The sequence below is a fragment of the Lagenorhynchus albirostris genome, chromosome 13, assembly GCF_949774975.1.
Source record: "Lagenorhynchus albirostris chromosome 13, mLagAlb1.1, whole genome shotgun sequence".
Lineage (NCBI taxonomy): Eukaryota > Metazoa > Chordata > Mammalia > Artiodactyla > Delphinidae > Lagenorhynchus > Lagenorhynchus albirostris.
In genome coordinates, this window is record NC_083107.1 from 64,142,737 (window position 1) to 64,159,788 (window position 17,052).

At 34.0% G+C, this 17,052-nt stretch overlaps 1 protein-coding gene across 5 annotated transcripts in view; it reads right to left on the bottom strand.

Annotated features, from left to right (window-relative positions):
• Positions 1–7,930: 7,930 nt before the first annotated feature.
• SPAST (spastin) overlaps positions 7,931–17,052 on the bottom strand; it is a 61,783-nt gene continuing 52,661 nt past the window's right edge. For 2 of the 5 annotated variants that reach the window (XM_060169231.1, XM_060169230.1), the window contains exons 15-17: positions 16,402–16,472; positions 15,028–15,068; positions 7,931–10,904 (exon numbers count right to left, since the gene is read on the bottom strand). In XM_060169231.1, coding sequence (XP_060025214.1) covers positions 10,782–10,904; positions 15,028–15,068; positions 16,402–16,472 — 235 coding nt within the window. In that variant the 3' untranslated portion in view covers positions 7,931–10,781. Of the gene's footprint in view, positions 10,905–15,027; positions 15,069–16,401; positions 16,473–16,941; positions 17,004–17,052 lie in introns of those variants that run through there. The other 3 variants (XM_060169233.1, XR_009544109.1, XR_009544108.1) reach the window with 3 other exon arrangements.

Below are 17,052 nucleotides of genomic sequence, written 5' to 3' on the forward strand. Positions count from 1 at the left end.
CCCGTGTCTTAATTTTCTAGAATATAGTTTTAGTGACCTTAGAGAACACAATCATAGGCATGTGCCTTAATATCAATATATTTAACTAATTCCTTATTGATGAGTATAACAGGGTTTAGAGATAGCAAAAATAAATCTCTCAAGCTATTTTAAGAAGAAGAAAAAATCTAATACAGGGAATTGAGTAATTGATATAAAATCATAGGAAACAACTAGACAGAAGATCAACAATGAAACAGAAGACTTGAACAACACTATATACCTATTAGACCTACATATGTCTAGAATACACCATCCAACAACAGCATAATACACATTCTTCTCTGGTGTATATGGAGCATTCCCAGGACGGAACATTTGTTAGGCCATAAAATAATTTTCAATAAATTTAAAGGGATTAAAATCATAGAAAGTATGTTCTCCAAATATACTGGAATGAAATTAGAAATCCATAACAGAAGGAAATTTGGGATGCTCCCATCTGGTGGAAATTTAAAAAACTTAGTCAATGGATCAAAGAAGAAATCACAAGAGAACTTAGAAAATACGTTGAGATGAATGAAAATTAAAACTCAACATACCAAAACTTATTGGATACAGCAAAAGCAGTTCTTAGAGGGAAATGTATAGCTGTAAATGCGTGTATTAAAAAAAGAAGGATCTCAAATCAATAACCTAACCTTCCATCTTAAGAAACTAGAAAAAGAAGAGCAAACTAAACTTCAAGCAAAAAGAAGGAAATAAAAGGACTTCCCTGGTGGTCCAGTGGTTAAGACTCTGCACTTCCACTGCAGGAGGCATGGGTTTGATCCCTGCTCAGGGAGCTAAGGTTCCATGTGCTGTGTGGTGCGGCCAAAAAATTAAAATAAAAAGAAGGAAATAAAGCTTGGAGAGGAAATAAATGAAATAGAGAATAGAAAAACAATAGAGAGGGAATTCCCTGGCAGTCCAGTGGTTACAGTGGTTAGGACTCTCTGCTTTCACTGCAGGGACCCAGGGAACTAAGATTCTGCAAGCTGCACGGCCAAAACATTAATTAATTAATTAATTTTAAAAAAGAGAAAACAAAACCAAAAATTGATTCTTTGCAATTTTCAACAAAATTGACAAAGCTTTACCTAGACCAAGAAAAAAAAGATTCAAATTACTAAAATTGGGACTTCCCTGGTGGTCCAGCGGGTAAGACTCTGCATTCCCAATGCAGGGAGCCTGGGTTTGATCCCTGGTTGGGGAACTAGATCCCGCATGCATGCCAAAACTAAGACCCAGTGCAGCCAAAATAAATTAATTAATTAAAGTTTAAAAATAATAATTAAAAAAATTACTAAAATCAAGAAAGAAAGGGGGGTCATTACTATTGATCTAACAGCAATAAGGATTATAGGGAGTATTATAAACAGTTATATACCAACAAATTAGATAACCTAAATGAAATGGACTAATTTCTATAAAGACACAAACTACTGAAAACGACTCAAGAAGAAATAGAAAATCTGATTAGACATAACAAGCAATTGAACTTATAATTAAAAAAAAAATTCCACAAAAAGCCCAGGCAAAGATGGCTTCATCGATGAAGTCTACCAAACATTTAAAGAAGAATTAGCACCAATCATTGACAAACTGTTCCCCAAAAATAGAAGAGAAAGGAACACTTCTCTTCTCATTCTATGAAGCCAGAATTACCCTGATACCAAAACTAAACAAAAACATCACAAGAAAACTACAGACCAACATCCCATATGAACGTAGACACAAAAACACCTCAACAGAATAATAGCAAAATGAATCCACCAAAATATAGAAAGACTCATACACCATGAATGAGTGAATGGGAATTCACAGGAATGAAAAGCAGGTTCAACATATGAGAATTAAGAATGCAATACACCATATTAATAAAGGGCGAACGCCACACAATCATCTCAATAGATGCAGAAAAACATTTGACAAATCTAACACCCCTACCAGAAAAAACAACAAACTAGGAATAGAACCGCAGACGTAGGTTCTTATGTTGAATAATTAGACCTTTTAGTTTGGAGTGTATTCTATAATTAGGCCTACATCTTTGTATGAAGTTATTAGACATTTTGTTTTGAATATATTTTTGCCATTAACCTGCTTACTCTTTCTTCTTGCTTTTGCTATTGTTTGTCTGTATTACGAAGTCTTGTTTCATGTGTTTTGTTTATATTTTATTGTTTTATCTATTTTTAATGTATAAGGGAGTGTTCCATAGGAAACAGATGGAAGTATAAACCTGATAAGTCTTCAGTACAAGCCAGCCCTAAGCCCTAACAATTGGAAGTCCCATTGGATTGGTGATCAATTGTTGAAAAAGTGATTGATGAAACTTTGCCTTAAGTATCCTGCAGAACCTTCATGAGAACACTGTCCTGTCAGTTTGTCAAAAAAAGATCACTTTGATTAGTCCATATTCTGGGATTAGTGATCTGTAGAGTTTGTGACTGTTGATTGTACAGACTCTTCCTAGTCATCCTGCTTGGCTGGAGAATCTGTGACACTAACAAAATACACATTGTCGATCAACCACCATGGCCTCCCTTTCTTGCAAATTACCTATGTCAAAGTCTCCACCTCCTCCTAGAAGAACTTCTGCCCCTTATATAAAACTACTTACAATCCAAAGTCTTGCATTTTCATTAGTAAATTAGAAAAAAATCAACATAGAATAACAATTACGAGAACTTTTGACATAAAATCAATTTTTTAAACTGAGAAGACAGAACACCAGTGAATAGTCAGCTTTGTTAATTGGTACGCTGAGGCTTCAAAAGAAAATTCTAATTCCAAGACCGTCTCTCTGAAAGATTTTGCAACCTTCTGAAACCTACCCTCCTGGCATTTTTCTCTTTCTCTTCAGCTGTCCCTGACCTTCTAAGTGACATACCTTTTCTTCAGGGTTTTCTCAGGAAAATCAAAATCACATTGTAAACTTACTAGACCAGAAGTCAGATTTATAGAAGTTAAATGAAAACTCTAATCTAGAGCCAAACCCCAGGAGTTTAGGAAAATCTTTTTCCTAAACTTCAGGGAGACAGGCCAAAAAAATTGCTACAGAACTCAGGATTTTGTTAGATACTTAATGTCCTGGACTACAGATCTGTACCAAATAATTCGTTTGTTCCTCAGAAAGGGTAAAATGTTTTATGTCAGCAGAGTAAAAAAGATTTAAATAACTCCACTGTGTAATAAAAGTTAAAAAATAAAAGTAGAAAATATACCATTTAATTTCAGCATCTTTTAAAGGAAGATTGACCAAAGATTCAAAATTGTAAACTAAATAAAAATGAAAGGGAATTCCCTGGCAGTCCAGTGGTTAGGACTCCACACTACAACTACAGGGGGCCTGGGTTCATCCCTGGTTGGGAAACTAAGATCCCACAAGCCGTGCGGTTTGCGGCAAAAATGATGATGATGATGATAATGATGATGTTTGGAAGTTTCCTGAGGTCTTATTTTTTTTTAGTTCCCTAAGGATTGAACCCAGGCCCTTGGCAGTGAGAGCGCAGAGTTCTAACCACTGAACCACCCAGGGAATTCCTCTCCAAACATTATTTGAAAAGATTTTGAAACAATGAGGAAGTTGCAGAAAAGTTTTAACTACAGTGCAAATAACTTTGTTTTCCTTGAAATGTTAAGTTGTGGACCTGCTGCCCCATCACCCCCAAACATGTTAGTGTGTATTCCCTGCAAACAGGGACGTACTTCTATGTAACCACAGTAACAGCCATCAAAATCAGAAAATTAACAATGACACATTACTGTCATCTAACCCTTAGACTCCGTTCAAGTTTTGTCAGTTGTTCCAATAAGGTATTTTATAGCAGAAGGAACCAGTTCTAAATCACAAGTTGCATTTAGTTGTCATTCTATTTTGTCTCCTTCAGTCTGGAACAGTTCTTCAGTTTTTCACTTGACTTTCACGAATTTGCCAGTTACTTTGAAGATTCCAGTTATTTTGTAGAATGCTCCTGGAATAGATTCAGGTTGTGAATCTTTGACAGGAATATCACGGTAGTACTGCATTTTTCTCATTGACCCTATTATGTGAAATTTGGCCCAGTAATAACTTTCATCACTAGATTAAGGTGGTATCTGTCAAGTTTTTCCACTGTAAAAACTGTACTTTGAAACTATGTGAATGTATTCATACTTAATCACGCTTTCAATTTATTCTTGTGTTTATGTATATGTTCACATTGGCTCATGGTTTCTTATTTTACCTCATGGGTTATAATCCATTACTATAATTACTTTAGACGCTCAAAATTGTCCAGTGGGAGCCCCTCTAATCAATAATTCATCCTCATCCTTCTTTAAGCACTTTCTTCTTTTCTGGCGCAAGATATTGTGGGTTATCCTGTATTTTCTCTGCCCTAAACCTGGAGTTGGCCATTTCACCAAGGAGCCCAGGTTCCTTTAGTGGATATTATGCACCAAATGTTTGTGTCCCCTTAAAATTTGTATATTGAAACCCTACCACCACAACATGATGGTATTTGGACATGGGGTCCTTGGGAGATAATTAAGATTAGATGAGGTCATGAGGGTGGGACCCTCAAGATAGGATTAGTGTCCTCATTAAGAAGAGACACCAGAGAGCCTGCTCTCTCTCTGTCACTGAGGACACAGCCATTTACAAGCCAGTGAGAGCTCTCACCAGAAACAAAATTGGTCGGCACCTTGATCTTGGATTTCCTACCCTCCAGAACTGTGAAAATAAATATCTGTCATTTAAGTCTTGCAGTCTATGATATTTTTGTTATGGCAGCTCAAGCAGACTAAGATTTTGATACCAAGAAGGGGGATGCTGCTTTTAAAAAACACCTAAAAATGTGGCAGCTTGAACAGACTAAGACAGTAGAGAATTTAGAAGACAGGAGTGGTATGTGTGCTCATTGCTTTTGGGGTGTTAACTACTCCAAGGCCTTCTCAGTGCAAAGAACTGGGGAATATGTGTACACAAATATATTTACATCTACATTTCTTCATCTGTTTTTATATATCTTAAATCATGAATTCATACTCTTAAATCCAATTCCAGCCCAACCCCACAGGTTTCATTTTTTTTTGTATTCATAACTCCATTCTCTGACAGAAACATGGCTCCACTATGGTTAATATATTGACTTGTCTGATTAAGTCTCCTGCATGTAAGCAGTTTGTCATCTTTGCTGACACCTTTCCCCAATACACACCTCTCTATTCTTGAGAACTTATTCCTCATTCTAGGTTGCCCCAACGCATATGAATAACTTCCTTACTCTGTCCCCAATACCCCATACTAAGCTGCCCATTATTGTAGACACCCTCCTCACCCCACTTGGTCTATGACACCCCACTTTGGGCCACCATGTTTCCCTCCTCCCCACTGCAAAACCTGCCCTGAACAACTGTGCGGAAAAGAAGCTAGCATAGCTGGGCTGAGATTGCTATCTTTTGAAAGGCCAGATTCCAAGTTTGGTTGGCATCTGGGAACTTGGATTTGGGGGAGGGTTTCCACCATTCCCTGAGAGTGGTTCACTGTGCCTAACACAGTTAGGCCTAACATCTTCACCCATGTTGTCATAACTTGATGCTGGAGGAATTAAGTGCATCCTGTGTAATTCCACTGGGAGAGGACTCTTGGAAGCTGGTGCTTGGTTTCCTCTGGACTTTGCCCCATACTCTTGTTCCCTTTGCTGGGTGAGATTATAATATGCATCCTCATTAGTCTACCTTACAATAATACTATACAACTTTATGTACAATATAATAACCTTATTTCAACATAATTCCATTCACTGCCCTCTCCTACCCTTTGTGCTATCTTTATCATCTACTTCTACATACATTATAAATACCACACTGTAAATTTTTTTAAAACAACAAATAGATATTCAGAGAAATTAAGAAAACATTATCTTTTATATTTACTGACATATATATCATTTGCAAAGTTCTTAATTCCTTCCTGGCGATACAGATTCCTATGGAGGATTACTTTCTGTCAGCCTAAAGAATTTCTTAAAGCATTTCCTATAATGTCAGTCTGCTAACAACAAATTCTCTTAGGTTTTGTACACCTGGAATAGCTTTTATTTTGTCTTACTATTTTGAACATTCTAAGTAGACGCAGAATTTTAGGTTAACTTTTGTTAATTTTTGCACTTTATTTTTTTTAATTGATATACAGTTGATTTCCAATGTTGTATTAGTTTCAGGTATACAGCAAAGTGATTCTCATATATATATATATATATAAAAGTTTCTAGATTCTTTTCCATTTTAAGTTATTACAAGATATTGAATATAGTTCCCTGTGCTACACAGTAGGGACTTATCTGTTTTTTATATAGTAGTGTATGATTTTTGCACTTTAAGAATGTCATTCCATCATTTCCTGGATTCCATTGTTTCTGATGAAGTTAGCCACCACTTTTACTGTTTATTCAAGTGTAATGTCATTTCCCCTCTCTGGCTGCTTTTGATTTGATTTGGTTTGGTTTTGTGCATGTGTGTGTGTTTTGCAATACTATGCACCCAGATGTGATCTTCGTTGCATTTATTCTGCTTGGAATTCACTGAACTTCTTGGACCTGTAAGTTGATGTTTTCCAACAATTTTGAGAAAATTTCAGGCATTACTGCTTCAAATATTTCTCTTGCCCCATTCTTTTCCTTTCCTCTCCTCTGGACCTCAAAAGTACCTTACATTAGACTGATACTGTCCCACAGGTCTCAAATCTCTGCTGTTTCTTTTTTTCTCTGTGCTTCAGTTTGATAATTGTACTGGCTGTCTTCCACTTTTCTTTCCTCTGCTTGTGCAGTTTACTGTTAAGCCCATCCAGTGAACATTTAAATTTAGACACTATATGTTTCATTTCAGATTCTAATTTTTAATCACCAGACTTTCCATTTGGTTTTCAGTTTCTATTTCTCTGCCAAGAATCCCAATCTATTGATCCACCATTTTTTCCCCTGTACATTTTTAAATGTATTTTAAAGCTGTTAAAAAATAATTTTGTTAACTCCAACATAGGGTCATCTGTGTATCTGCTTCTATATATTTTCTGTTGATTACGGATCATATAATTTTTCTTTGTATGCTTAAGGTTTATTTTGTACTGGACTTTGTGAATGACATGTTGTAAAGACTCTGGATTTTGTTTTCTTCCAAACAATGTTTTATTCTGGCTAGCTGTTAACTTACTAATGTATAACCTTGATGCTGTGAAAGCCTGATTTTAAGCTTTGTTTCAGTGAGTTTCTTCCCATTTTGCCCAGAGTCCTAAAGTACATCCCTTAGTTTTGGGATGTTGTCCTTCCTCCTAAGCCACGGCCCGTTTTGGGTTTCAATGGGAAACCAGAAGTGTTTACTAAACCCCTCTTATTCGCTCTGTATTCGTCCAGCCGTTGTTACCACTACTCAGTTCCTTGGACTTCAAGTATTGCTTTCTGCTGGGTTCCTTTGAATATCACACCGCACAGGTACAATTTTGGAATCCACCAAGCATTTGAAAAGAATTTGCAAGCAGATTTGGGGGATTAGATCTCTGAAGCTCTCTCCTTTTCAAAATTTCCCTCCTAATTTCAAGCTGTCCTAGAAGCCCCAAATGACTCCTCAGCCCAGCAAGACTGTCACATTCTGCTTGAATTCTATTTCCAAGCACACTGCACAAGCTGGAAATTGCCCTCATGGTAAAAAGCTAGTTAATGTGGATCTCTTCTAGTATATGATTTTGTGCTGTTTTTGCCTGTTTTTGATTGCTTTCTAGAGTCTTCTAATCACAGTTTTTTATACTTTGTTCAGACTTTACATTTTTATTGGCAAGAGAGTCAGTCCAATAAAAGCTATTCGTTCAATACCAGACTGCAACCTCTGAAATCTCAAAAAATTTCAAATAAAAAAATTAAAAGCAAAATAAAGTTTATAATTTATTTCCAATCCATTAGGATAAAAACCCACTTATGCAGCTGAACCTTTTAATTCATTTCTTCTGAAGAAAGGTACAAAAGACCAGAGTAAAACTGAGACAGGCATTTAAAGGAAAAACCCTCTGACTCAGAGTCCAAAAACAAACTGTAAATGGTTCATTCTACCAAAAGAATTAGTTTTTGTACAAAATATAATGAATTTTACACTATACACAAAGACTGCTGTATATTTAATTAAATTAGAATTCTAGTATCTGATTTTCCTCCAATTCTTCCCAAGCACAAAGTATATATGCAAGTCGGAAATCTAATAACCTCAATTGGCAGACTGTCTTAGAATAAGCTTTTACCCTTAAGATATCTGGAAAGACAGTATTGATTCTTTCCCTTGGCTCAAAGTCCAGTACATCAGTAAGTTTTAATTTAGTTTACGAAACTCTGCCATATTTACATGAACAACACACTAACGTTTAATGTTTAAACATTACCTTTTACGAAATAACATGACACAGAGCTCAGTGCAAAATCTACAAGGTCACAATCTAAGCCTAATACTAATTCGGGAAACCTCAGCAACTTCTATCTTTATTGAAAAAGACCAAACCAATCCCTTACACATCCTACTATATAATTATTCTATGTTTATGGCCCTTCCATGAGAGAAACACAGCTTAAAATAAAACTTGGTCATAGTTAAGTCAAAGAAAATAGTTCTGTAGCACTAAGCTCAATTTTAGACCTCATCAGGAAATTAAAGTAACTTCCATACACGGATGGATATTCATACAGTAATATAATTCTGAATCAATGTTTATAACAGTATTAATTTGACTTTTATATAACATTTGAAGTCTTTGTTACCTAAAACCTTTCCCAATAAAAAGTGAGCTACATTCAATTATTGCAGATAATTTTATGATAATTTTAAAGGAGTTTATATTTTAAAAGTTGAGTTTAAAGCACACAGACTTTTAATACGATTGACCAGTTATCCAAGTATCAATAATGTTAATCTTTTTCTAAATGAAAAGAAAAAATGAAATTTTATGAGCTTTATTGAAAATGTTTTAATTTGGGATGTTCCTAATTCTTGTCATCGTGTATATTTCATCATCTGTCATTATCAATATTTTATATTGGATGGTTTAGTGTTTGAGACCTTAGAAAGATACTACTCATGACCTAAAAATATATATGGTTCTGGCTTAAAAAATTTTTTTTCTATTTATCTCAACCCTCATTTTTATTATCCAGGGAGTTCTATGGTTAGAAGAAACATGATTTAAGTTATGGTTACAGATAGCACATGATCTTAAGAAATTATCTTCTATATTTAGATAAATCTTTAAGATGAGAAAGAGTAAAGTGAAGAAGAATGTATATCTTCATTATAAAATTCTTATCTAGTGGGGGCAAGTTTTTAACTTTAATATATTCTCTCTAAACCAAAGGTATTTTTCCTAAATGAAAAATATTTGTTACTACTATAAAATTATTATTTTCACCCATGACATTTTACATAAAAGCACCAAAGAAAATTTCTATAAACAAACTTTTAACCAGTAAACTAAGGGCAAATATCTATTTGCCTTTATTACAATATTTAAAAGGCCATGATATGAGTCTCTACTTCCTACAATGACGTTTTTATAATAAAAACCCAGGCATACTTATACAAACAAGAAACAGAATTACTGTACATTTTTGGGGAACAAAAGGCAGCTTAACAGACTAAAACTTTTTAGTTAACAAAGTGAGCACAAGAAACCTATAAAATGTATGCAATGTATAAAAATTCAGTAATTTTTTTTAAAGTTTCACTGGAGGGATTAATAATTATTAAGAATAAAACATGGTAAATCCACTGGCTTGTAATTATCCTATAAACAGTAAGAAAGTAATAAGCAATAAATTAGAAATGTCTTAGCTCCTAGTACTTCCCTTCTCTTGCACAGAAACCACTTTTACAGCAGTTAAAATTGGCTTTCTTAAATATTAGAATTCTAACAGAAAATAAATTCCATTAGGAATAAGTTAACAGTCTACAATAGATTTCTGACAAATATATTAGAAAAAAAAATACATCAGGTCACAGGAGGACTGATCTACATGTTGTATGACAGAGTGTCTGAAAACGTCAAAATTTCTCCTTCTCCATTTCACTAGATTTGTTTTGTTGCTATCATATTACTTTCTAAATTGTTTGGTAGAAAGGTAATAGAAAAATAAAAAGTGAAAAGGATACATTGTTTAATGTCTGTAGATTTATGAAGAAGAAAAAAACCTTCAAAATACTTTTTTCCTACTACTGTTACATAGGAAAAAGTTTCATTTGGCACACAATTTGTAAAAAGAAAAAAAAAAGAAACAGAGTGTTTGGCATTCCAATCACCCACAGTGTAGTAAAGACAACAGTAGGAAAGGAAAATAGGAAAAATTACTATTTTAAGAAAAGATGTCAGAAGACAAACAACCAAAGGCTCTTGTGTCTTCTACCATTCACTGTCTCTGGAATACTTTCATCTGCAACATAATATACAAATTATTATTTACATTATGATTATATTGGTAAAGAAGACCAGAATCAGTTTTTGTTCTGCTCTAACTTACAGTGCCCATCGGGATATCTGTGACCATCAAGGCAAGAAGGCCTTAAACAAAATATTCCATTTGCATTGTATACTTTATTTAAATTTATTTTACGGTTCATCTTCTGGGGTGCACAAATAATTGTAAGACTCTGAAAAGTCCTGTAAACTTAGGCTGAGTTTCTGTAGCAGATAACTATTCATAGAAGATGGTAGGTTTCTCTCTTGGAAAGTAAAACGTTCTGCAGGTTTAAACAGTAGTATCTCCAAAATCCTTGTTCCAACGTATGTATGCTTCTAAGGTTTGAGGACTCACGCTGCGTTTTATCTTTTTTAAGGATTCGGTGAAGTCAGATAATCGAATATTTCTCATCTAGATTAAAAAAAACACACATGACGATAGAGGAACACATATGCAATAGTTAACCCAATGATGGATAAAAGTAATGATGCTGTTTATTAATGTTAAAATATATAGAGATGTATTCTTAGAAAATCATGCCAATCATCTTATTTTATATATTATTCTTTATTAGGCAAGTTTGCTATATAAGAAATCCTACCAAAATGCTATACCAATATACTTTCATTTCACGTTTTAGCTCCTAGGTATTACCATTTTAAATCGCAATATTTTTCCATTATAAAAACAAAACATACTCATTACAGAAAATTTGACAAAATACAGACAATCAGAAAAAAGAATCACTCACAATTCCACCGTTCAGATATACAACAACCATTGGCTTATCTCCTTCCAGTTTTTTTTCTGCGTATAGTTCCACGGAATTTTGCACTCTCAAGTCTCACTCACCACAAACACACTCTAGCTAAATTCATGCCAGGCTTATCAGAAAGGAAAGAGGAGTTTACAAGATGTACACAGGACTTTGAAGGAAATATTGCTCTTTAACTACAAGAGCAGTTAAAGAGCTCTTGGAGGAGGCTTATGTCTGAAATTTTCTAATATTAGTATTGCTTATAATACATTTTTATGTCAATTTGGTCTTATATTCTGAGATTTTTAATTGGCTTCAAGAAAGTAAAATAAAACAATACTGAGTTAATAAATACCTAATTTTTACCTAAGGATTTTCAAAAGGCAAAATGGAGTTTGGCACAAGATGACCGGTATTAAAAATTATCACTTATGTACTATCACATGTATATTTTGCTCCCAAATGAGAAGTTAAAGAAGAACTGGAGATAAAACTTCAACAACTGATATTTATCTATATTATTCTTTTTATTACTTATAAAACCCAATCTAACTACTTCACATCCTCTCTAATATCAACATAGCATAGATTAAGAAAATCAACTACATTTGTAACTTGTAGCCTAATCTGAAAAATTTGTCAAAATGGAAAAGGATATATTGTTACCATAATTGCTGCATGACCCCTATTTGCTCCTTATTTAACTGTAAAACACACACTGGCTCTTCCTAAAGCCCAAAATTTAGAAGAATGATGAATGTAATGTGAGTATTATCTATGATACTCCTGAATATCTGTTATTAAGATTAAGGTTTCAAAAGCTTTTGATGAAATTCTAATTTATGTTCATAGTTCGTGTGTGTGTGTGTGTGTGTGTGTGTGTGTGTGTGTGTGTGTGTGTGTGTGTGTGTGTGTGTGTGTCACTGTGGAAAACAGTATGGAGGTTTCTCAGAAAACTAAAACTAGAACTACCATATGACCCAGCAATTCCACACCTGGGTATATATCTGAAAAAAACAAAAACACTAATTTGATAAGATACATGCACCCCAATGTATCTTAACATGCAGTATATACCCCAATGTATCTTAACATGCAGCCTTATTTACAATTGCCAAGATATAGAAGCAACCTAAGTGTCCATCAACAGATGAATGGATAAAGATATGGTGTGTGTGTGCATGTGTGTGTGTGTGTGTGTGTGTATAATATATATATATGCACACATATATTATACACACAATGGAATACTACTCAGCCATAAAAAAGTACAAAATTTTGCCATTTGCAGCAACATGTATGGACTTGGAGGATATCATGCTAAGTGAACTAAATGAGACAGAGAAAGACAAATACTGTATGATATCACTTACATGTGGAATTCAAAAAATACAACAAACTAGTTAATATAACAAAAAAGAAGCAGACTCAGATCTAGAGAACAAACTAGTGGTTACCAGCAGGGAGAGGGCGAGAGGGGCAATGTAGGCATGGGGGAGTGGGAGGTACAAACTATCGGGTGTAAGATAGGCTCAAGGATGTATTGTACAACATGGGGTATATAGCCAATATTTTGTAATAACTGTAAATGGAAAGTAACCTTTAAAAGTTATATAGAAAATATGATATTTTAAAGTTACTAAGAGACTAATGTATATTAACAGGAAAAATCAACCGGTAGCTAGTTCAGTAAAGAGGGAAAAATAAATAGCAAAGAAGTCTTATCAAAACAAAATAATAAAAGAACTAATAAAGTTGAACTGGATACAAACTGTGTGCTTTATAAACAAAGTACATTATACTCTGAATTTATAACCAATGATTTTCAGCACTACCTTTTAAAAACACAGAATTCCAACACAATTATTTGAGTTTCTATTCTCATAAACTATAAAAGGCAAATTAGGTATATCTCATCTAAATTTCTGCATATAGACCAGCACCTGATAACACAATTATTAAAATTGTACCGAAGAATGGCTGAAAAAAATTCTAGTATACAATTTTAAAACCAAACTACTTGTGTTTTTCTGTCATCTCATAAATAAGAAAATAGAATGGATTTCCTTGATCTCTATAATAAATTGCCATTATTTAGTATTTATGTATTTTAAAATTATTTAATGGATACCTATGCAGTATTCACTATTGCCAGACTTTTCTAAGTTCTTTAAAAATATTAACTCATAAGCCAGCACTAATGACTAAAAGCTATTATCAAATTATTAATACTAAAATCATTAGGTTAAAAATAAACTTAAACTGAATGAAAGCATACAGTAGAACCAAAAACTATAACACTGTAACCTGACTACACATAATTAGTGGAATGGTCACAAAAGGTACCAGTAATGTTATTTTTTGTAATTCATTCAGTAGTTTTAATTTTAGTATATGGTCTGTCCAAGGGACAAAGACAGAGGCCTAAAATGTCACACAATGGGCCTTTCCTCAACTTTAGGGGGCCAGAGTACATATATGAAATATCAAGTTTACCTGTCCTGAGTCCAAGGTAGGGAGAGTGGTGTGTGGAAAAGAAATAATTCATGCACAATGCTTACTTTCTGGGTAGAAAAGTACTATTAGGTTATGCTATAAGTATAAGAACATTTTAAAAAATCATATATTGATGGGATACTGTAAATAAATTATAACCTTAAGACAGTACTAATACATTTTTAAAAATTAGAAAAATGTGGAATCAAAATTATGAATCAGATAAAAGGGACCTGAAACTTATACTTTAAACATGAATTTTTAAGGTAATAGTAGCTAAACACCAAAGTATATGACATGTGGAATTCTCTGTTCCTAAGCTTCATTCATGTCAAACACACTCCAGGTAAACTAGACTGCTGAAATGGAAAAAGGTGGTTGCAAGAAGTCTGAAGGCTTTCTTAGTAATGTAGTTGGTTAAGCACCATGCACAAGATGCCTGAAGACAACCTCAAATTTACCTGGAAGCCTGAAGAAAAAAGACTGCCAAAATGTACTCATACTCAAGTACATTTATTCTCTATGTTAAGAGTTCACTTGGACAGGACTCTCTGCAATGTAATGTGCAGATCCCCTAGCCAGCCACCAGCCTCTAGCCCATGCCTCTGGGTTTTTTTATTGTTTTTTTTTTGTTTGTTTGTTTTCAGTTCACATTTGGACTCCACTGGAGTTCTATTCTCTCTTCTGTTCCAAGAATGAAGTCTCTTTGGTTAGTAATGTTTCGGTGCTATCTGAGCTCTGAGAGATAAGTTACATAATTCAAATCTGATTTAAACTGGCTGGTTACATAGTTATGATCATTCTACATATCCAATTCTATATTTTGCTGGCAATTTTTTTCAGAAGAAATGCTTCAGCATCTCATAAGGGGACCTCCCATATTTTTTAAATGTAATGAATTACATTACAATGGAAACTGTATTGCTTTTATAAGGAAGACATAAACATTACTGAAAAACTAACAAAATAGAACATCAAGGGATTAACCTGTTACAAGCTATATTCATAATGTATAAAATCCTCAAGTTGCCTATAATTTTGTTCTGTTTAGTATTTATGTAATATGATTTGACAGAAAATGACTTAATGATTATGTATATTTATTGTGTATTACCAAAGGACACCATAAGAGACTAGTTGGACAGTCCTCCATATTTTGAAATGAAGCAAAATTAACTTTTTCTAGTTTCTAATCAGATAAACTAGAAAAATCCAGACAAAAGATATGTTTTACAATCTAGAGGACCAGAACGAAAAAAAGATAATTGTAAAATAGTATACCTCACTGGCAGACATATTCTTCACTTGTTCTGGTTTCAGTTCTGTAAAATATAAAAGTCACTTACAAAAAAAAGACTTCCAAGTTTAAACTAACGAAGTACAATAATCTAAAAGTATATGTTCAATATAAATCATTATATTAAAAGAGACATACATTAATATTAAGAGCACATACAATTTATAAATGCTTAGAATAATATTCCTTCTTAGGAAGGCATTCAATTTCTTTATATATTGCTCAAGAACAACAGATTCTACAAATTTCATAGTAAACTTAAAATAATACAACTTGTTCTTTATAAAAGGCATTCGTTGTTTTAAGCCAACAACTTTGTTTCAGAATAACAGCTAAAATATTCTAAAAAATACACGATTTATACATTAGCTACTGATTCTGAGTCCAGTATCTGAACAAGATTTCATGCCTCCTGCAGAAAGAAAGCTTGACTAAAATGCTTTACCCAGAGTTTCAAACTATATTCTCAAGATTACATTTATTATTCTCTAAAGCAGCAGTTCTTAATCAGTACCCTGTTTCACTGTTAGAGATATGTTCTAGAAGCTGAATGTTCCATGTTCAATTTTACCACCATAGCCAGTAATCTGAGTGCATACCTGAGAGCATCACCCATCCACTGCCCATGCTGCCTGTGGAAGAGTAGCTGAGAACATCTAGTCTAAAGTGATTATCACAGTGAGTTTAATCTAACATAACCTAAAAGTGATAGATGTGGTATTTCAGAGTCAACAAATTACCTTGAATCAAAACAGAGCAATGAATGATATACTTTGCTGCAATTTTTCAAAGATAACATATAATGATAAAAGTTAAAACTTCTATTTATATGTTTCCTTACACACATTAATTTCAAGTCATACTAGAATACTGAAATGAAAAGAACCAAAAAATAGATAAGAAAATCTTCCCTTTATTATTCTTTTCCACTTGCTTTAAAAAGTTCTCATTTTCTTGAGTTTTCTGCTGCTAACCTACTATCAAGAAGCGAAACCTGGGCTCATGGTCCACTCATCCACGGACTGTCTTTGTATTGTCTGTAAGCTAAGAATGGTTTCACAGCTTTTTGTTGTTGTTGGAAAAAAAAAAAAAAAAGAGGAGGATGAGCAGGAGGAGGAGGAGGAGTCAGAAGAAGAGTGAGAAGAAGAAGATGCAACAGAGCATAGGTGGCCCATGAGTCTAAAACTATTTTCAGAAAGGTTTGTTGACCCTAAGTCTAGAAACTTTGTATCAAGTTTTCCACTGATATAGTTTTACTGCTTTCTTACTAATAAAAAATACCTCTCAATAGGGACTTCTTAAACTTCTGAAGTGGTCTAATAAACAGTTGTAAATGTTTCAAGCTTTTGTATTCCTACCTCGGATAGGACCCAGTGCTGCATCTTTTGCCAAAGCTGTTAGATCACTTCCTGAGTATCCATCGGTCATTCTGAGAATGGGAAAGAAGAAAGAGCAACTTATTTTCACCTTTGCAGATTTAAATCTCCACAGAATAAGAGAGTAAAACCTAGCTTGCCTTTGTTATCAAGCAGACAGCTATGTGATTTGATTTGAAGGGCAGAGGAAGGCCTACTTGCTAAAAACAAACAGCCGACTGGTTCCTTATAATGCCTCGAATTTTCATTATTAGAACCATTCCTTTGATTAAAGTATACTATATCTCCAGGAGGCTCCATTAAATTGTAAATCTGTGCCCTGGAAAGGTAACATCTATAAGCCATTGCTGGCCAACTGACACATAACCACAATTACTTCTCTATAAGTTAATGAGTCTTTATCTTCACAAAGAGAACTGCCTTGATGAAATGAGGGCCAATCAAGGAAGATTTCTTTAAATGTAGGACAGACAGGGTGAAGGAAGGGTCTGGGATAGAAGACATTGGCAAAAGGAGGCACACCTGAATGGGATGCCACAGTGGAGATCCTGGGCAGCCAAGACACTATCAAAGGGAACTAAGAACTAGGGAGGCAAAGAGGAAGAGGGAAATAAAACAGGGAAAAAAAGCATT